This window comes from Miniopterus natalensis, chromosome 3 (genome assembly GCF_054644295.1).
Source record: "Miniopterus natalensis isolate mMinNat1 chromosome 3, mMinNat1.hap1, whole genome shotgun sequence".
In the NCBI taxonomy this organism is placed as follows: Eukaryota; Metazoa; Chordata; class Mammalia; order Chiroptera; family Miniopteridae; genus Miniopterus; species Miniopterus natalensis.
The window spans coordinates 35,297,718-35,319,221 of record NC_142083.1 but is presented as its reverse complement, the minus strand read 5'-3'; the positions used below and the strand labels follow the sequence as shown (position 1 = coordinate 35,319,221).

General features: G+C 42.0%; 1 protein-coding gene across 1 annotated transcript in view; it reads right to left on the bottom strand.

Annotated features, from left to right (window-relative positions):
• Positions 1 to 20,766, bottom strand: part of NAIP (NLR family apoptosis inhibitory protein) — a 38,675-nt gene extending 17,909 nt beyond the window's left edge. Inside the window, exons 1-8 of the mRNA XM_087815408.1 lie at positions 19,920 to 20,766; positions 13,551 to 13,622; positions 10,823 to 11,393; positions 9,492 to 9,591; positions 5,310 to 5,391; positions 4,372 to 4,423; positions 2,259 to 2,378; positions 249 to 348 (exon numbers count right to left, since the gene is read on the bottom strand). Of these exons, the coding sequence (XP_087671534.1) occupies positions 249 to 348; positions 2,259 to 2,378; positions 4,372 to 4,423; positions 5,310 to 5,391; positions 9,492 to 9,591; positions 10,823 to 11,390 (1,022 nt within the window). The 5' untranslated portion in view covers positions 11,391 to 11,393; positions 13,551 to 13,622; positions 19,920 to 20,766. The remainder of the gene's footprint in view (positions 1 to 248; positions 349 to 2,258; positions 2,379 to 4,371; positions 4,424 to 5,309; positions 5,392 to 9,491; positions 9,592 to 10,822; positions 11,394 to 13,550; positions 13,623 to 19,919) is intronic.
• Positions 20,767 to 21,504: the final 738 nt, after the last annotated feature.

The window sequence follows — 21,504 nt, the reverse complement described above, 5'->3', positions numbered from 1 at the left end:
AATTATAGTTTGTACAGAGAGGGGAAATAAATCATAATTTACTACAGGTTCAGCTCTGCATAGCATTTATGCAGTCATGATAAGTAAACATATAATGTAAAAATACTGATGTAACCAAAACTATGCTATAATTATAATGAATCAGAGGGATGAGCAAAGATTTAATAACAAAATGAGGAAGAGATTAAGGGACAAATTGTTTTAAAGTACATCCAAATTCACAGACACTAAGCATTCATTCCACTCACTTAGGAAAAAATTTGGTATGATCTTCTAATGGGTCATCCCCTTCCACCCAGTTGTTCATACATCCTTCACAGGAAAAACACTGGACGATGTCACCTATACCTAGATATAAGGAACTTCAGTCAGTGCTACTGGCATGTGTATTTCTCAAGTGACACAGGTAATAACACCAGGCCTTTATTAGCAAAACTCTACTTCCATTTCCAATTAGATTTTGTGACAAAGTCACAAGTTGGGTGACCAGTGAAGCAGTCTTCTATACAGGCCCAGAGGTGTGATGAGCAAATAGTCATGGATGCTCCTATGTACCATGCACTTGGATGAACACCCTCTCCCTATCCCATCCTCCTCCTATGGAGCAAGAGATGTGCAAATCAGTGTGGGATTAAAGCTCAATGAAACATGTATCTCTTGGTTTTTTGTCTGTTTTGCTCACCAATTAATTTCATGGACTCAGAAGAGTACCTAGCACTTATTAGACACTCCATTAGTATTTGTTTAGGGACTAAATCACAAAGGATGTATTTGGAGCTCAGGGGAAAAAATATGAGCAAATGTTGCAGCTCTTGTGTAAGTTCATGAAGAATCAAATGGCTCTTACTATGTTATTGCCAGGTTTATTCCACTAGAAGTAGGATCAAGTCTCCTTGTGAGACTCTATTTCTTTGGAAGGAAATTAGCATTTGAATCTACTAAAGCACTAAACTAGAAATGGAACATCCATCATCTTCCTTCCACCCTTGGGACCCTTTAGGCACTGCAAAGCTAGGGCAGAGGAGGACCTCCCTTTGTGTCTGCATGAAAATATGAGGTCCTAGTGCTTGCAAGACTGTAAGAGGGTCAGATGATTAGGATTTGTGGGGAGAGGTGAAATGTTCAAAAGAGAAGAGGGTGAGGACACTGAACAGAGCGTCTTTGAGGGAAGCTGGCAAGAGGAAGACAGAATAGAGAGCATAGGAACACTGCCTTTCCAAATGTTTAAGACTGTGAGCCATTAAGATTTTCTGTACCAGGGAATATTTTTGTTAGATAAAGTGACCACTGTATTCCCCTACTCTGTACTGCTCTGAGATAGTTATATCTACTTGACCTCTCAGTAAAAGATCTTCATGGCCCTCCACTGTAAGTCAGTTTGTGTGTTTGGTCTGAAGGAGGCCGGGCAGCAAGGTACCGAGGAAAGGCACAATATCCTTTCTCTGATCCTCAGACAGAGGGTTAGCTGAAGGAAGCCAACCTACTCTTTGTGGATTACAGAGTAGAACTTCCTGGTGACCAGAAGCTAAAGAGAATACCATGAACTGATGGAAGGTTCTTCATTAAAAGAAGTATTACCTGATTTTCTCTTCCGAGGACAGTGTTAAAGAATGCCTCTCCACACTCCCAGTATCACTCATTCTTCCATAGTAACAGAAACCCCAATTTTTAGCTGGGTACATTGCCACCCAGGAAAAAGATTTAAGGTACCAGCTTCTCTCATAGCTAGGTATGGCCACCTGACTACTAAGTTCTGATTAAAGAGGTAGAAGCAGAAGGGTCATGTGACAGTTTTATTGAGCTTTGCTTTAATGCACTTCACAGATATTACATTTTTTACAAATTGAAGGCAAGACCCTCCATTAGCAAATGGATTATGATTTGCTTACTGTGATAGTTGCTTGACTGCAGTGGTCAGGAACCGAACCCACAGTATCTCCGAGGTCTGCCCCTACTAATGTGTATGTCTTTCATAAAAACAAAGTGGTATGAAGCTAACTTTTGAAAAGTGGAGGATACTTGTAATTGTATTCATTGTTAGTCTAGACCTTAAGGCTTCAAGTTGGAGCTTCTCCACCTAAGGGAGCTGTGGAAAACTGGGAGAGGGTTTCTGACACAGCAAGGAAAAAGGATATGTAAGGAAAGACTAAAAGAGTGGAGATTGTTGAGACTAGATAAATACAAGCCCAGGGTCATAAAGTGTATGCGGGGTTTGAATGAGCAGCAAGGCAGGTGCTTGGCATGAACTACTGACTCACCTGTGTAGAAAAGACCTGCTTTGGCCAGAGCTGCAGGGCCCACAGGGGATGCATGGGGCCACTTCTTAAAAGTGTCCAGTCGTAGTTCTTCATTAGCAAAGATGCTGTCATTGCAATAAGCTTGAATAAAAGGCATATGGTGAGACCAGCAAGTTTTGATATTGCAAGTATCAGTGTTCAAGTTATCACTTCATATTTACAGATAGAATGGTATGGTGCTTGCAGTTGGCTTCAGTATAATTGGAAGAGGGGTTAAAAAGAAGAAAGGGGTTTAGATGAAGCAAGATTGGCCATGTGTTAAATTATCGAAGCAGAGTGGTGGCTATATGGTGAGTTTATACTGTTATCTTATTTCTGTAGATGTTCAATATTTTCTATAATAAAACCTTCTAAAATTATCTCTTCATCATCTAGCATCAGAATAAAATGAATGAAAAAGCTAAAGGAGATACCCCTCCACAATTTAGTGTGACAATTGGAGAAAAACAAATTTTCTTTGTAGCTCCCTTAAAAGCAGGCAGATGTATTTCTTGTTCTTTAGGGTGTTCACTCAATGGAGTGGTCTCCATTAGATTTCCCATCTTGGGTGGGCTCCGGGTTTTGGTTCCTGTGATCTGTGCCCTATAAGGACTTGAAAATTAAACCTACTTGGTTTTGCAAATTTTCTAAAGATGAAAGTTTGCTTCGATGTTCTGCTTAACCCCGGGATTCCTGCCGTCACTTTGTTTTTAGTCTGCTTATGCTTAATGTATTGGAAAAATCTCAGTCTTTTCCTCCAGGGTGTCTTCTTTACTCTCACACTACACAACACCTCTGACACCAGATGTGTGGTGATTTTCCCCCACTAAGCAATTCTCTCCCACTAACCAATTCTCTGACACCAGCTAGGTGCCCTATAATTTAACTGAATTCTGACCCTCTCTACCTGGAGACAGCATCAGCTCCCACAAGTTAAGGGCTCAGTCCTACAAGATTGCCCCCACTTCACTTCATTTACTGCAGTGGTTCATAGAATTTAGAGAAACACTTATGTTTACTAGTCTATTAAAGGCTATGATAAAAGATACAGATGAACAGCTAGATGAAGAGATAGGGTGAGGCCTGGGAGGGCCCTAAGAATGGGAGCTTCCATCCCCATGTAGTTGAGATGTGTTACCCTCCCAGTACGTGGATGTGTTCACCCACCTGGAAGCTCTATGAACCCTGGGCTACTGGGATTTCCATCACTTAGACATGTTAATAATTAACTCCTTTTCCAGCCCCGCTCCCCTCTCTGGGGAATGGGGGGAGGGACTGAAAATTCTAAGCTTCTTATCATGGTTTGGTCTTTCTGGTGACCAGCCCCCATCCAGGAGTCATCCAGGAACCCACCCAGAGTCACCTCACGAGAACAAAAGATGCTCCTAGTGCTCTTATCACTCAGGAAATTGTGAGGGTTTGGGGAGTCCTGTACCAGGAACTGGGGTCAGATTATATATATATATATATATATATATATATATTTTTTTTTTTTTTTTTCTTTTTTCTTCCTATTATCTCACAATTTCTTAACAGACACTGATCCATTTAAGAATGTTTTCAGCCTAGCCAGTTTGGCTCAGTGGTTGGAGTTTTGGCCCACAGACTGAAGGGTCCCGGCCCTGGTCAGGGTGAGTGCAGGAGGAAGCAGGAGGAAACCAGTGGATGTGTCTCTCACCTCAATGTTTCTCTCTCTCTCTCTCCCTCTCCTTCCCTCCCCTCTCCACTCTCTATGAAAAGCAATGGAAAAAATATCCTTGGATGAGGGTTAAAAATATTTTTTTTGTTTAAAAAAAAGAATGTTTTCTAGACCATTTTATCCAGAAAATTTAATCGTTTTTAAGGCACGTGTCAGTCAGGGACCCAACCCTGCCATATTTCCCTATGTTCATTTATGCTTTAAAAAAGCAAACAAAGAAAAACCAACCACAAAAACCTGTCACTCCAGAAAACCAGAAATCTTATGAAAAAATGTTTGTAATGACCATGGCGCAGTGACACAAGGAAGAAAAGGGAAGGGTCAACAAGCATGAGGACAAAGAGAACAAAAGAGAGAGAAACAAGCAGCGTGTCCGGGACGCGTCTGGGCGCTCACCTGATGCCACAGGTAAGTCTCTCTTGACCCAGGAATTCACAAAATGTTCTCCCTGAAGAAAGTCAGAATTTTTGGCTTTGACTTAGAGCATACACGTATCTATGAATAAAAGTTGAAAGAACTTCCCCCACCCCCAAGTGAAGAGTTTCATTGGATTGAGCGGCAGGGTTGGAGACGGCTCTTTAAACTTTTGTTTCTATTAATGTTGGAATTTTTTCTGCAGTGCTACCTAACAGGAACCCTTCTGCGGTGACTGCTTCCAGAGATCTAGCTCCAAAGCTGATTTCCATGTGGATACCACAGGTGCACTTTGACTAGAGAAGAAGGATGAGATAAAGGAAGGAAGCTGGAGCCAGAAGGACACTAGGTATTGAGCAACTGACCCTTCTCTGATAACTGCACCTGATTTCTTTCTCCCCCACTTTCAGGTCAAGGTCTCTCTGCAGGGTTCACATCTTCTGAGTCATGTTAGCCAATAAATTTCCTTTTTGCTTAAGCCAATTTGGGTTGGGTTTTCCATGACCTGCCACTAGGGAGTCCTTACTAATATAATAGTTATAGAGTAACCAGTCAGAAGACAGTAATTCTGAGGCCCTCTGAGGATGATGGTGACATGGTCCCAATACCTTACACAGACATTCAGATGGGGACGGCCAAGGGAGGTAGGGGAAGTGACCTCAATCAAAGAAGACAAGACTATGAGGAAGGCTGACAGACCAATCAAAAGCCAGCCCTGGAAAAAAGACTTTTAAGGGCTCTAGTTTAGCAAGAGAATGGGATTTTCTTCACTCTGCCAGATGAGTAGGGGTAGGAAAGGAGGGAACAAGAAAGAAGTAGACTCCATGACCCCGTCCCCCCAAAAGCTCACCCCCTTCTAATTCAGATATTATTAGGTAGTCAAAAGTCAACTTGAGAAAAACAATGCTATTGTGCATTACCGTGACACCAACAAATCCATTGTAGCTTTGAATGTACTGGGCAATTTCTTCTGAGGATTTCTTACTTTGAAGAAATTCACATCTATAATCAATAAACAATTAAAATTTACCCCAATACTGTGATAGAGATGTCCTATATCTCTATTACTGCGGTGATGGTTACACAATGAACATTTGTTAAAACTTACTGAATTGTACACTTAAAAATGGTGAATTTTATTCAACTTCAAATAAAACTCTCAAAAAACTAACCCCAAAACTTAAGAGAATCATCATTGTTCTCATATAATTATTCTTTATTTCTATTGGTGACAGCATGAATAGTTTAAAATTAAATCTTCAGATTATCTTTTCTTTTGAAACAAAATGTATAATACAAAGAGACCGATTTACAGTAATGTATAGGCTAGAGTTTTTGTTTGTTTGTTAAATAAAACTATGGTGAATAAATCTAATTCCTGTGGTTATGTGAAAGTTACTGGTAATAAGGGGAACTATGTAAAATAATACATTTCATCTACTGAACAAAACACATTGCCACTCCTTAAAAAACAAAGGAAATTAATAAATTTTGAATTTTTATAAAAGACCACATTAAACACCATTTAAAAATCATATTTCTTTCCACAAAAGAAAAGCAATTTTTAAATTAACTTGAAAATAAAATTCCTCTAATCAAATTTAAGGTTTCTTTCTAGTGGTGGTGTAGTAACTAGTGGGCTGGGAATTGGGCCAGAATGTTAGCCCCAGTTCTGTCACTAAGGGGGCTGTGTCCAATCTTGCCACTGTTCTCTTGTAATTACTTTAGAAAATGAACTCCATTCGAGACCATATAGAGCCACCATTTTCTGGGCAGCCAGGTGTAGAGGAGGGGACTGTTCCATGGCCAGACTAGTGTCTGTCCTGCAAGCTGGATCCAGGCCAGAACAGACGGTGCTTTCCACAGACCTTCCTCAGAGATTCTCTGATCATAACTGATGTTCACCCTAACATAAATCAGCACCCCTGTAACATGCTGGTATCTGGAACAGGTTGTTGTCCTGACCTGGTCAAGCATGTGAAGTAGTTTTCATACGGGGTAGCATTCACATATTAGTATCTGTGACTACAGCCCTCTTTTACCACCTATATAATTCTCTAGCACCTGCCAAGTGGCATGGGGACCTATTTTGCCTTGCTGCTGCCCACGGCATGCCTCATATGTAAGTTTCCCTTAATAAACTCTATTAATTACCACACTGGAGCGACCACCCTCTTTCTTCCATCTTCCCCTGCCCTCCACTGATGGAGGCAGATGTTCAGTCTCTGGGCTTTTCCCTGGGTCTGTGTGCACTATCAGAGGGTCCCCAGTTTGTAGGTGTACAAGTCCTCCCAGGGATTGCCTTAAGTCTGCACATAACCTTCCTAGAACATGATGGGTGGGGTTGTGCTCTGCCCACGTGCTTAGTATGGATTGAGGAGGCACTCAATACATGGTACTTTTTTCAAAAACTACAATAAAATCAACTTACATTTGTTGAGTACTACTCTTTAAAAAGTGTAAGAGTACTCAGACATTTTGAATGTAGTTTATAAAAGAAGCAACAAAGCCAGTCTATAAAATTGAAGTCCAAGCAGCTAAGGACAGAGCAATCAATGAGAAACTTGGGGATTCTTAGTTCTAATTCCAGCTCTGAAATTTACTGGCTGACCATGTGCTAATGATGGCAAACAGAGGAAACGTGGAACAGTTGGTCATCTTCACATAATACATAATAGTTTGTACAAGGCGTTTGCTCCCTAGAACTTTATAATCCTTACAACCCTACAAGCTATGTATTACCACCTGCACTTTCACATATGAGACTCAGAGTTACTTGTCTAAGGTCTGGTAGTTAGGAAGCAGCTCTGCATATCTCTTAAGCTTCTGCACTCTGTCCTGCCTTTCTTTGAATCAGCAGGCCTTCCCTTTCTGACTCTGGTACTGGGCTGATATCTTCTCTCCTATGCTTCTTACCTTTCCCTCAGCCCTATGTCAGAGAAGGTACACCAGAGCCACTCCAGACAGGATGTGCCACTCTAGTTGGTACTAGTCACATGATGGTCTATGTGAATGGTGTCACTGGGAGTTGTCCAGTATATAACCCAATGACACTAAGCATGGTGGCCCGGAGTATAAGTGAAGCCTGAACTGAGCCCAGAGCTGAGACAGGTCCCCAAGAGCCATGAATACTGAGCCAGGGCTGACACTCATCTGGTACATATCCGTATGGTACATGTCAACACTGAGTATGATTGGTTGGGTCCATTCTGATTGGTCAAGGAGCCAGAGTGACAGTCAAAATATTTAGCAATCTGGCTTCAAGCATCCCTACGATTGTCTCATCTGCTTGTCAGGAAGAGCTTTCCTCTCCCTTCCTCCCTCCCCATCTCTCTCTCTCTACCTCTTTCTCCTCTCCTCCTTTGTTCCCTTCCTCCCTCTCACCCCTGTCACTTTTTCTTTTCAACCTGAAAAATAATTCACATTTGTTTCCAAAATTTAAACAAAACAGAAGTGAACAAAGTAAAATATGAAAATTCCTCTCCACTCCATCTCTTGACAAACCCAGATTGATCTATTGTTTGGTTCATATCTTTTCATAACTTTTTCTATATATTTTCAAATACATCTGTATATAAGTTGAGTGGCTTTATACATTTTTAAGGGCTTACACTACACATATTATTTTGCATATTGCTTTTTTTGCTTAATATATCATAGACATCCTTCCATTTTTGTGAGCATGGCTATCCATGTGCAAGATGACTTATAAACATAGATAACTACCCAGTTATTTTGTGGTTGGCCTATGATCCAACGAATAACTTCTTTGCATGTAGTAGGTGTGTGACAAATAGTTGTTAGAGAAATAGAATATAAGCCTGATCACATTTCTGGACAAGTACTAGGTTATAGGAAATATAGGAAGTAGAAAAACACATTAAATGACCCCATAGAAACAGATTCAGCTAAACCTAGAGTGTAGGGAATTTTACAGGACAGATTACATGGTTTCTTTAATGAGTAAATGACAAGAAAAAGAGGAAATCTATAAATTAAAAATCTTAAGAGACATATCAATTAAGTGTAATATGTAGACTTCGGATTCTCATTCAAATTAACCAACAGTAAAGAGGGAGAGAGAGATGGGGGACAATGAACAATGACTCAGATATTTGATGATATGTATTGAGAAATTATTGTTAATCCTTTTTGAGATAATGATATTGTGGTTTTGTTTCTTAAATATATTTTAGTATGTAACTCAAAAATATAAGAATATCAACAAATGACATTGTATGATGTCTGGGGTGGACTTCAATATAATATGGCTATTATTATTATTACTTCTGGGAAAAGATGGGTGAGAAATGGGTAAGAGAAGACTTGGCCATGTGTTAATAAATGTTTATTATACTATTCTCTCTACCTTTGAAATTTTCCACAGTGGAAGTTTAAAAAATTGTAAAGAGAATGAATATGTATTTGGTAGATACAAAGTCATGTAGAGAATGAATATGTATTTGGTAGATACAAAGTCATGTAGAAAATACTAGTAAGTATAGCATTAAAAATAATTAATTTCTTTTCTAAGCAGGGAACTAAAGACCATTGCAACATTCCAAACTGTGACTTCTTAAAATATATATTTTTTAATGTATCTTTATTGTTGAAAGAATTACAGATGACCCCTTTCTTTCCCCATTCACCCCTTAAAATAAGACATTTTTGTTTGGTATGTGATCAGCAGTACGTGAAACCATTTGTGATAAAGTCTTAACTATTGTTTCACTTTCTGACCTCCTTTATATGCCATTTTACATCATCCCTATGTGAATTATTCTTATTTATCAATTAGGGAAGATCCTGAAACTTCTACTTGGCAAAACATGTCTTAGTATTTAGGATAATAAAACAACATTTAAGAAATTAATTTATAGTTACATGATTCAAAACTTTCATGATGTGATCAGGCCTTTCTTGCTTGAGTGAATGTTTGAATAGATTCCGGAATGTTCCAGGTTTGAATAGGAAAAAGCTCAAAACCGAAGATGCTGCTCGAGGAGGCCAACTCTTGCCTTTAGTTTTGTTTCATTTAAAAAAGTGAGAGAGAGAGAGAGAGAGAGAGAGAGAGAGAGGATAGGGGGGATTTATCTACTTACTTGGGGAACAACTTCGCATGTTCCTTCCAAGGATCATCTCCTTCCTCCCAATTTCCTAGACATCCTCCACAGGAAAAACACTGCACAGTGTCCCGTTTCCCTGTGCGTAAAGGAAAACATTTAGATTGCCCAGCAGTGGCACCATGGGTAAGTCCAGAAAGTGCGTGTCTGTGAGTTGACTGCTCTGTGCATGAGTGAGACTTGCTCCGACATGTCTGTCCACTCACTGTCATCTAGTTGAATCTCCATCCACAGCCCCACTTCCCTAAAAGACCATTTTCTAAGCCTAGGACCTACCCCTCAGCCAAGGCCTTACTCGACTTATAGAACTCTAACCTGTTTAATCAATATGCCCGCCAGGTGTTCCCAGAGCTGGTGTTTTGCTATTTGAGCTCTCACAGCTGAAGTAGTGGGGAAGCAGAGGAACCCCAGAACTCCTGAGGTAAAGCACAGTTAGAAAAGCTAAGTTGTAGCTTTGCAATGAAATTTCTGTGCACACTTAGACATGTTTTTAAACTCTTTGAGCCTCAATCAACTCAAGTGTGAAATGGAGGGAAGGGGCCAGTTTGTTGGATTAGAATTAGTGCTTAATCCGAGTCTAGCATCAAGTAGGTGCTCAGTAAACAATAGCTGTTATTGTTATTATCATTCTCATGCACATCCGTCACAACATTTATGGCATGCCTAGGACAATTCAAACTGCAGTTTTCTTAAATGCAGTTTGCCCTGTACATTAGAGTTAGCCCTAAGAGTAAAACCAACCAAGGCCCGGCCAGGCATGGCTGAGCAGTTGAGAATCGACCTAGGATCCAGGAGACTTTGGTTCCCAGTCAGGTCACATGCCTGGGTTGCGGGCTCAATCCCCAGTTGGGGGTGTGCAGGAGGGAGCCAATCATTGATGTTTCTATCTCTCTCTCCCTCCCTCTTCTTCTCCCTCCCTCTCTCTGAAGTCAATAAAGATATATTTAAAATAAAAGAACCAAAGGAAGATCTGCAGCAAAAGTAAGATAGGGGAGGAGACTGGGGTCCAGCTCGCTGACCTCATGATTTATTTTAAGGACCTTAAGAATGTTGTCGGTATTGTCTAAAGTTTGAATGTAAGGAAAAGTAACTAATTATTTATATATATATATATATACACACACACACACATATAATATGCTGTATGAAACAAAGCAGATGTAAAATTACTGCAGTTGAATTTTAATAAAGTAGACCTTATAGCTAATACATTTAACAAGTGAGGAAAGATTCACAGAATATTGCAACTGAAATATGGAACCTAAACTTAAAACTCCAGAGAAATAGTTACAAAAATGACTTCAGATTACCTGTGAAGACAAAGCCAGCAGCTGAGAGCCCCCTTGGGGATGTCCTGTGGACATAAAATGGCCAATCTTTGAAGGATTCAAGCCTGGCCGTCTCTTCTTGGTACTTGGCTTTGCCTCCTCTCAGCTTGTTCTCTGGGTTCTTAACTCTTACGTCATACTTGGCAATGTTGCCAACATCTTTGCCCAAAAGGAACTCACAATGTGGACGAAACTTCTTGTGGTCCTCTATGGGGGATCTCTGGAGGCTAGTACCAAACAGGATTAAGCTACAGCAGAAGCACTGCACCCCAGCTTTTACGCCAGTAAAATAAAACCCAGCCGCTGCCATCTCCTGGGGTGTCCATGAGCTATAGGGGTCATAGGCCACAAAACTCTGTAACCTTTTTGCTTCACTGCGCATTTCTGAGTTAAAGCCTTTCTGCATTTTTTTTCGTTCTTCCTGTTCCTCTTTTTCCATTTCCTTTACAAAGTGAACCGCGTCAATGCCTAGAAGAGCAGACAGCTCTGGGAGGAGGGCTTCCTCATGCTGGGAAATCCTCTCCTCGTCAGCCTCCTCCTGAGAGGCCATTTTCTGAGAAGGAAAAGAAAAGCAGGTTAATAGACATTTCCACTAGTTGGACTAGTCCTGAGATTTTCTTCAACCCCTCTGTTTTTACTGTGTCATTTCTTCTGAATGACACCAATCTCCTGTGCATCATTGTAATGCAGATGATCACGGCCAGGAGGTTCACACTGGATCTGGACAGTCCAAAGAAAAACTGGGGAGCCCAAGGAGAATGAGGCATATCTTCATTCAGCTGATGGCGGGGCTGAACATACACGAGAAACAAACCATCTTCTCCCAGTGGTGGCCAGCTGGGCATACATGGGGGACAAACCATTCTCCTGGGGACAAACAGCACCCCGGAAGGTCCCCAGCCAGTTTTATAGTAACCAGAACAATAGTCAGTTAACATGACATCTGTTACAACTGTGCTATATCATGTTTACATAACTGAGGCCTTCTGCTGGCAGGTGGCAAGAGAGCCTAAGTGTTTTCACTTTCCCCACAATCTTTCAGCCTGAGTCAGAGCAAATATGCTAGTAGGTCAGCTACAGTCCCTCTCACTTCATCCTGCCCGCCCACCAGTAAGGTCGCATGTGCCATCCAAGGGGCTGGAGGCCCTCTTATCACAGCATCAATCATCACTTATGTCAAAGGCATAAAATAGAGGACACCTTAGTGTAGTCATAGAAGAGGTTCAGAGATGCTTGCCTGTGTCCTCAACACTTCAGGAGCCTCAGGGGTATTCCGTGTAACACCCCAGGTAGAATTAGATGGCTCCACTTTGCAAGCTGTGTGTTATGTGCCCCTGCCTTTTCCAGCTCAGCTGATTTGCAGTTTGCTCATCTACCCATAGTTCTGCAAAAGTGGCAGCGAACAGGTCTTGATTAAGACCAAGCACGCCCTTCACTTCACAGTACCTGAGGCAAGGAAAAGCACTCATGTGTCAGTAATGCCTTAAGTCTGTTTCAGCATTTTCCTCTCTGTACCAGTCCACAGGGTTGCTTAGCTTTTTGATTGATTAGCTCCTTTGTTTCAATTCTCTTCCTGCACTGTCCCTGTAGAGCCTCTTTAGTGGTTACCTATCAGATGAGGGTCTCATTCTGACCAGAAGAAATACCTGCCCACCTCTCCTTTGTCCTCAGGTTTCTTCCCCTCAGACAAGGAACCCGCCAAAGCTTGGTGGTCTTGACAGCCTAAGGCTCTTAGTTACTTTCATTTTCACCAAAGCAGCCAAAACCAGCGGAAGCACAGTATTCTTGGCTGACTTCACCTCTATCTGAATTTCTGTTTTAATTCACTTAGTTATTTCCGCTGGCTCTGGATTGACTATCTTTAAATTCCACTGCTGTGCTTTCCCTCCTATCAGTAGTTACAGTACTTGAATGAATGAATTCAAACCAGGGATTCCTCACCAGCCAAAACTGTTTCTATTAGCCCATCCGCAGTGCTGTCTTCAGCAATTACACAGGGTTGGGAAAGTGAGAAAACTCTCAGGCCTCTGCATAGAATACTTACATAAGACTTCAATAGAGGTAAAGAATAAAATACAAAAATAAAAATGAAAAACAGGCAAACATCAGAGGGGGCTCAGATTCCAGGCCCAGTTCCCCGGAGGCAACCAATCCATGTGTGTCTCTCACATCGCTGTTTCTCTCTCTCCCCCTTCCACTTTCTCTGAAAAAGCACTGGGGGGGGGGGGGGGGGGGATCCTTGGGTGGGGATTAAAAAACAAAACAAAACATAAAAAAAAAGCTGGTACAGGCTGCCCTGCTCTGCCTCAGACCCCCACACAAGGCTGCATTGTTTACTACTTAGCACATTCTGCTCAGATTTGGCCCAGAGACAGCACCATGGCCCCAGGCCTCCCCAGAGATAAATAAGCACAGGGTTGCAACAGACCAGTCAGGATCAATTTTCCTGGTTTGGTGGTCAGTTTTACTAATCAGGAGGCCATTTCTGGGGAGGAGAGATCTCTAAGGCCCTCTCCATATTTCATGTCCTTTGACAAGAGCTATGAGTGACAGCAGAGGTAACGATGTTGTTGACCTAAAATTTAAACCGGTCTGGGTGACTATAGTACCTGTCCTCTTGCCTCCAGAGAAACAAAAATAAGAGAATGAGAGGGCCATAACTTCCGGTGTGGGAGTAAAGCACCTTTGCCAGAGATAGTAATTTACTTACCTAGAGGTTTATCCAGAGTCCCAGGCAAATGGAAGGAGAATGAGTGGCCTGAGTACAAATGCTCTGTTTGTCCTTCGATGGGAAGCAATGAGAAAATATTTGAGGAACTAAAACTGAAAACAAATTGCAGTTCACTGAGAAATTTCCAGTAAATGCCCTAAGGTATTCAGTAAAAAAAGCTTAGTCAGACCCCAAAAGGAATGAAAAAACCTTCCACGTCCCACAACAGGAAGTGTTTTATTCTAAACAGTTAAGATTGGTTAGTGCTCACCGTGCTAGTGTAAGTCTTATTTCTTTGATGGTGATAGTTTCTATCTTTCTGGTATCTTTTAGGATTTTCTCTTTTATCCTTGGGGTTATAAAATTTCAAAATGTTGTATGTAGGTCTGGGTCTTCCTACACTCATTGTACTGGGCACTCAGTGGGCCTTTTCAATCTGGACATGTGTGTGTCCCACCAGCCCTAGGCCATTATCTTCTGATTTTCTTTGATGATTTCCTACTGTCTGCTATTCTCTCTTTTTTTCTTAACCTTCACCAGAGAATATATTTTTTATTTTATTTTTATACTTTATCTTCACCCAAGGATATTTTTTCCATTGCTTTTCAGAGAGGGTGGAAGGGAGAGAGAGAGAGAGAGAGGGAAACATCAGTGTGAGAGAGAGAGGCAGGGAGAGAAACATCAGTGTGAGAGAGAGAGGGAGAGAGGGAAACATCAGAGTGAGAAAGAGGCGGGGAGAAACATCAGTGTGAGAGAGAGAAGGAGGGAGAGAAACATCAATCTGAGAGAGGGAGAGAGGGAGAGAAACATCAGTGTGAGAGAGAGAGAGAGGGAGAGAAACATCAATGTGAGAGAGGTGAGAGATGGAGAGAAACTTCTATGTGAGAGAGACACATCGATTGGTTGCCTCCCACATGTGCCCTGGGACAAGCCTGCAACTGAGTTACACGCCCTTAGCCGGGATCAAACCCAGGACCCTTCAGTGCACGGGCCGACGCTGTAACCACAGCCAAATCAGCTAGGGCTCGAGGATATATTTTTATTGATTTTAGAGAAAGAGGAAGGAAGAGAGGGATCTTAGTGCTTTTGCTCTACTTTCTGGGAGCTTTTCTCTCCATTATCTTCCAACCCTCCAATAGTAATTCTTAATTTCAACAATTATAGTTTTAATTTCTCACAGCTCTTTCTTGTTCTCTGTTCTTTATTTTCATGACATCTTATTTTTTTTAACCAACAAAATCTTTCTGAATCTCTCCCCCATGACACTGTCAAATGACCAAAACAAGTTAAAAAGGAGTTCCCTGTCCTAATTCATGGAAGAACAGCCCATGGATTGGCGGAGGCAGGGCCTCCCTCACAGCAGTGGAGCACTGTTCCCCAGGGATCTGGGGCAAGAGCAAGTTTTATAGAGAAGAGGCAACGGGAAACAGAGCAGGACAGGCTCAGGGAGCAGGTATTTCCTTATAGGTCCACAGTCCCATTTCCCACGGGAAGGTAGACTAGCTAAAGCTAAGTTGGAGGATCGTGATTGGTGTATGTTAGGTCTCCATGACAGGTGTGTCCCCTAAGTGCAGGCTGACTCAGGTTTAGATTTGTCACTTGGGCCAGGCCACTAGGGTGGCTACCATTTTGTGGGTCCTGGACTGATAAACAAATTAACTTTATTCATACTAAGGTTTAGTTCATCTGTCTCCTAAATTATCTGTTTTCTCCAAGGCTATTACCATTTACCTTGGTGTTCATTTTTCACATTTCCAGCCATCCTCAAATGTACACTGATTCTCAGTTTTCAATTTATGTTTAAGAAGTAGAACATTTAAAACCTGATTGGTCAGAATTATGGTTAAAAATCTAACTAAAAACCACATAACTGTGACTTGAACCTAAAGCCCTTTACTTTCTGGAGGCCAGATCGAGGAGCCAGGATTTACCCTGGAAAAGCCCTAAATGTCAGAGGAACACCTTAGAAAATTATTTTAAGTTACCTGAAAAGACAGAGCTCGTAGCTGAGAGTACACTTGGGCATAAAATGACCAGTTCTTGAAGGATTCTTTGTTTGGGGTGCCAGCGCCCACACTAGCTCCTCTAAGTCAGCTGAAAGTTTATTCAAAATTTAAAAAAATAATCATCTCTTTTTTTTTGCCTCAGGTTTAAAACCTGTCTATCAAATAAGCTGATCATGGCGTAAAGGGAGCCAACTGTCTGGAGCACAGATTAGTCCCTCGATTTCCAGGGGCCAACTGGGTGGGTGAAAATGTTCTCTCGACTGTGCTGGTCCTCACATGGGTGTATACATCAAGCCACCCACTAAAAATGGGAGCACTTTATTGTTTGCTAATTAAAACTCAGTTTGATTTTTGAAAAATTCTAAGTATACATACAAATCCACTAATGTTTAAAGAGAATCTAAAAAAATGAAAAACAATTCTGTGTTTGGGGTTTGTTTTCTGTAGTTACCTGAGTTAATTTTTTCAAGTTCAGTAGAATTCTTTTACCAGGATGTTTTTAAGTTACCTATGTACGTCTATAACAGAGGCAGTGGTTTTCATACGTTAGCATTTATCACAATCAACTGGAGGCTTTGTTAAAACACAGATTGGTAGGCTCACCCCAGAATTTCTGATTCAATAGGTCTGATAGGACCAAGAATTTGCATTTCTAACTTGTTCCCAGGTGATGCTGATGCTCTAGTCCAGACACAATCTTTAGAATCACTGATTATAGAGATCCTTAAAAGATCCCACTTCCTCCAGACTCCATTCTTTTCTCCTTTTTACCCACCCCAAAGAGTCAATTCTTAATACTGAACATCTAAATTGAATTATCCCCAAAGAAGGATATATCCTAGGAACGCCTGACACGTGAAAATTAAGATTATCTGCCCTGATGATAAGGAATAGAGAAGAGATGGGTTGTAAACTGGTGGCCTGAGATGTTTTATTTAGCCTGTGTGGTTTTTAAGCTAGATACCAACATTTAAAACAGGAGAATTAGCCCAGATGATGTGGCTCAGTGGTTCAGCATAGACCCATACACCAAGAGGTTGCTGGTTGAGTTCCCAGTCAGGACATAGTTTGGGCTCAATCTCCCATGAGGGGCATGCAGTAGGCAGCCGATGGATGATGTTTTTCTCTCTCCCTCTCCATCTCCCTCTCTCTCCTTAAAAAAAAAAAAAAAAAAAAATCAATAAAAAATATATTTCTTTTAAAAAACAAGATAATTCACTTAAAAATCCAGTTTTTCAGTTTATTTTTAAATATCAAAATACCTTTAAAAAACTTTTTAAAAAAAACTATGTAACAAATACACATGTATAAAATTCAAAAGGTACAAAAAGATGATAGTGAAAACTACGTCTCTTTTCTACCCCTGAGCCCAGCATCTAGAGGCTGCCTGTCTCAGACGGAACAAGTGCTTTCCAGATGCCAGCACTGAATGTGCACCCAAGGCCATCTCACAGCTCCTCTTCTGCATTCCCATAGCACTTGGCATATGACTCGCACTTTCACACTGAATTCTTTATAGGTGTCCCTTCTAGGGGGGAGCATTCCAGATCCATGACGTTAGGGTTTGTCTTTTTTTTGGTGTCTACATCCTATGGCCTAGGGTCCTGTCAGATAGAGAGCAGATGTACAGGTTTGCTGAGTGAATTAATAAATGAACAAACTGTGTATTATTGTCAGGGCCCTGGCCTGAGGTGTGACTCAAATTGCAACTTAATCAGGTGAAATCAAGAATTTAAATCCTATGAGGACCTCATCAGAGCACCCAGTCCACCTTGTAATAGGCCTCCCCAGAACAGAATTAGAAAACATGGAAAGAAAATAATGAATCTTCTGTTCTTTTATTTTTATTATTTCAAAGAGAGAGGAAGGCAAAGGGGGGGGGGGTGGAGAGAGAAACATCAATGATGAGTCATTGATTGGCTGCCTCCTGCATGCCCCCTGCTGGGGATCGAGCCCAAAGCCTGGGCATGTGCCCTGACCAGGAATTAAACTGGGATCTCCTGGATAATAGGTTGATGCTCAACCTCTGAGCCACGCTGGCTGGGCGAATCTTCTATTCTTAAAGAACAGAACACTCCTAGGGCTGCTATCCAGAAGTGTGAAAATCTCCCATGCCCTTTTATTCCTTACTATAGGCCCTGCGGACTCCAACTTCTTGCCTTTTCTCCTAAACTCTGACACCCACTAAAGGCCTGCAATTCTACCACCCCACTTCCCAGGACTGGCTGTGCCCTTTCTTTCTCACCACTTGAAATTATGTCATGTTATGAATTTGTCAGTTGTTACAGAAATACAGACAGCTGAACATAGATGGAACATGAGGAAGTTACGAAGTATTGAGAAATCTTAGAAAACATTTATGGTTCTTCTTTCCTACTGCTGTCCTGGGAAGAAGTCCTGCTGTCTGCTCACTGTTTTGAAATATGTTAATGTTTTGATTATGACATTCCTTCAGGTATACAGTGGGTCATGCATGGTCCTTAAGTATAGGGTGTACCAAAAAAATGTATACACACTTTAACAGCTGATTACTCACTTAATTTTGAAAATGAAATTTATGCTGATAAACACTAACTTTATAATCATTCAAAGTGTGTATAACATTTTTGGGGACACCTTGTACAAGACTTACATGTTTTTAATCTAATCACATTTCTTCCGCCTCTTGGAGGACAAGGAGACTGTTCCAAGACGAGATGGCTGCATGACCTACCTATTGGCCCGGGACCAGGAAAGGGAGATTGCTTCCCACTAACCCAACCTGGAGACTGTCTGATCATAACTGACATTCCTTCTGACATAAACCAGTCCTCCTCCCCTGCCTCCCACTACATGCTGGTTCCTGGAACAGGCCATTGTCCTGACCTGGCCAGGCCTGTACAGCATTGCCCCAAACCTAGAACTAGCCACGTACCGGTTCTGGTGACTGTTCTGCCTGGTTGTATGTGATCTTTTGGCACCTTCTAAGCAGCACAGGCCATTTTGTCTTGCAGCTGCTCAAGACACACCTAGTATATAAGTTTCCCTTCATAAACTCTACTAATTACCAGCTTGGGGTGGCCAGTCTCTTTCTTTGGTCTTTCCCTGTCCTCACTTATGATAAGAGGTAGATTTTTCAGTCCAGGGACCTTTCTGAGTCTGTATGTACTAAGCCTTCAAATAGTACCATCACCTTACTTTGTATATAGTTATTCTCAAGGGCAAGAGTCACAACAATATAGAAACAGTGCACATATTGCCACATATAGGTGGAAAATGCAGTGCTTAAACCATGACCCAAATAAATGAAGAGGAAATTTATCACAGTTCCCATCTAACCTCCAGCTCCACACTTCACTACCTTTCTTGATGAACAGGACAGCTAATGTGTTATTATTCAGGCTCTCAACTAACAGCTAACATTAGCTACATTATTTTCATTTGCTTCACCACAACTTCCTAGGATTCCATAAATATTATTATTTTTGAATAGTTTATTTGTTTATATGGCTCAAAAACTTAAACTATATAAAAATATTATAAAATAGTTCTCACTCTCAACCCTGTGTTCATCCACTCTTCTACACCCCACCCCAGGCAACCACTTTTATTATTCCCTGTGTATTCTCCCAGTGTTTTGTGTGTTTTTTTAATATATCTTTATTGATTTCAGAGAGAGGAAGGGAGAGGGAGAGAGAGATATAGAAACATCAATGATGAGAGAGTCATTGATTGGCTGCCTCCTGCCTCGACTGGGAATCGAGCCTGCAGCTTGGGCATGTGCCCTGACCAGGAATCGAACCTCAATCTCATGGATTCTAGGTTGATGCTCAACCACTGAGCCACGCCCGACCAGTGTTTCATTTTTAAGACAGATTTATTGAGCTATATTTCACATACCATACAATTTACCAATTTAAAGTATAGTTCAGTGTTTTTTAGCATTTCACAAAATTAAAAAACCATTATCACAATCAATTTTATTTTTATTTATTTATTTTTGTTAATCCTCACCTAAGGATATTTTTTCCATTGATTTTTAGAGAGCATGGAAGGGAGGGAGGGGAGAGAGAGAGAAAGAGAAACATCAGTGTGAGGCCACATTGATTGGTTGCCTCCTGCATGTGCAGGATCAAACTGGTAACCTAGGTACGTGCTGTTGACTGGAAATAGAACCCTCCACTCTTCGGTGCGCTGGCCCAGGCTCTAAACACTGAACTGCACTGGCCAGGGCTGAACAGTAGTATATTCTGAAGGATGTACTTCAGGTGAAGGAAAACAATCTTAAACAGATCTGAGATGTAAGAAGAGATGAAGAGCCACAAAAGTGGTAAATGATTAAATCTTAATAAACAGTGACTAATTAAAACAAGTACAGTGGTACCTTGGTTTTTTAATGTAATCCGCTCTGGAAGGCCGCTCAAGTTCTGAAAAGTTGGAAAACCGAGGGATCCACAGCCGACAGCTGGGCCTCAGGATCTTGCCCTCAGTGGAAGCCACGTGGCATGTTCGACTTCCGAGGTGGGTTCAAAAACCAAAGCATTTACTTCTGGGTTTACAGCGTTCGTAACCAGAAATGTTCGTCAATGGAGATGTTTGAAAACTGAGGTAACCCTGTATTAATTTCTTGTGAAACAGAAAAAAAAGAAATATACAACAATAAAAATATAAAAGTCAGGAGGGAGGTAAATGAGGTTAAACGTATTATCTAGGGCAGGGTAAAGGTACACACTCACTTTGGATTTGATGTTATGTATGAGTATTGGACAAACTCCCAATGCCTCCTCAGATTCCCTGGGCCATTACTTCTTTCCAAGGTGTTGCTGGCCTCCTACTCCACACTGCTGCTGCCTTGGCCCAGCTTCCTGAGCTGGCTGGCTTCCAAACTGAAGTACACTAAGCCTATCTGATCTGAGTTGCCCCTCGGCCTTCTAGCATTGGCTGCAATTACACACCACTGAGCATGAGACCTGGCTTCCTGAGCAGTTACCTAAGGACTAGATGACACAGCCATGTGTCACCTTAGCCAATGGGAAATGTAAGATGGAAGAAGTTAGGAAACTACGATGCCCCTCCCGCCCTTCAGTGGACTGCTCAGAGGGGCAGTTTCTTCTTATAAACCTTCCGGAGAAGTCCCACACTCTATGTGAACACACTTGCTGGGACATTCCTATGAGTCTTCACCCCCTGTCACCAATCCTGGCAACTGTGGTAACACATTGCATCAGTTTCTTCCTTACCTCATTCCTTTCCCTTCTCTACCCTACCCTCACTTTCAGGCACCTCTCAAATAAAGGAACAATAACTACATCTTTGCCTCAGATTCTACTTTCTAGAGGACCCAAGTTTAGAAATTATGCAGAACAAGACGGCAGCGTAGGTAACAGCTGTACCCACCACCTCCCACAACCACATCAAAATTACAACCACAGTACAGAACCACTATCACTCAGAGCCTCCTGAAATCTGGCTGCACAGAAGCCCCACAACCAGGGAACTGAAGAAGCATCGAGGCGGTAGGAGGGGCGGAGACGCGGGCGGGGCGGGGCTGAATCCCAGAGATTCACCACCGGCCCACACCTGGTGCTGCATTTTAAACCCAGGAGGGAATCTCAGCGGTGGAGGTTTCCCGGAGGAGCGAGGGGTCCCAGCCTCACAGCAGGCCCCCAGCCCAGGGCTCCGGGGCCAGCAAGAGATGTCCCCACAACTCCGGGCTGTGTAACCAGCTGGGACTATCCCTGAGGGTCGCATCCGGAAAGGACCTGGGACACTTGGGGAGCAACTAACCTGCCTGGAATCCGGGCGAGAGGTGGAGGGGCGGCTTCCTCCCAGGCAGAAGGGCTGGCGGAGGCCATGGCTCCTGTGGCGAGTCCTCCCCGCACACAGCCGGCAGGCTGGCGCCTTATTTGAATCGCCAGCACCTGACTCACGCCTTTGGCCCCGCCCCTCCCCACCTGCGGCTCATCCGG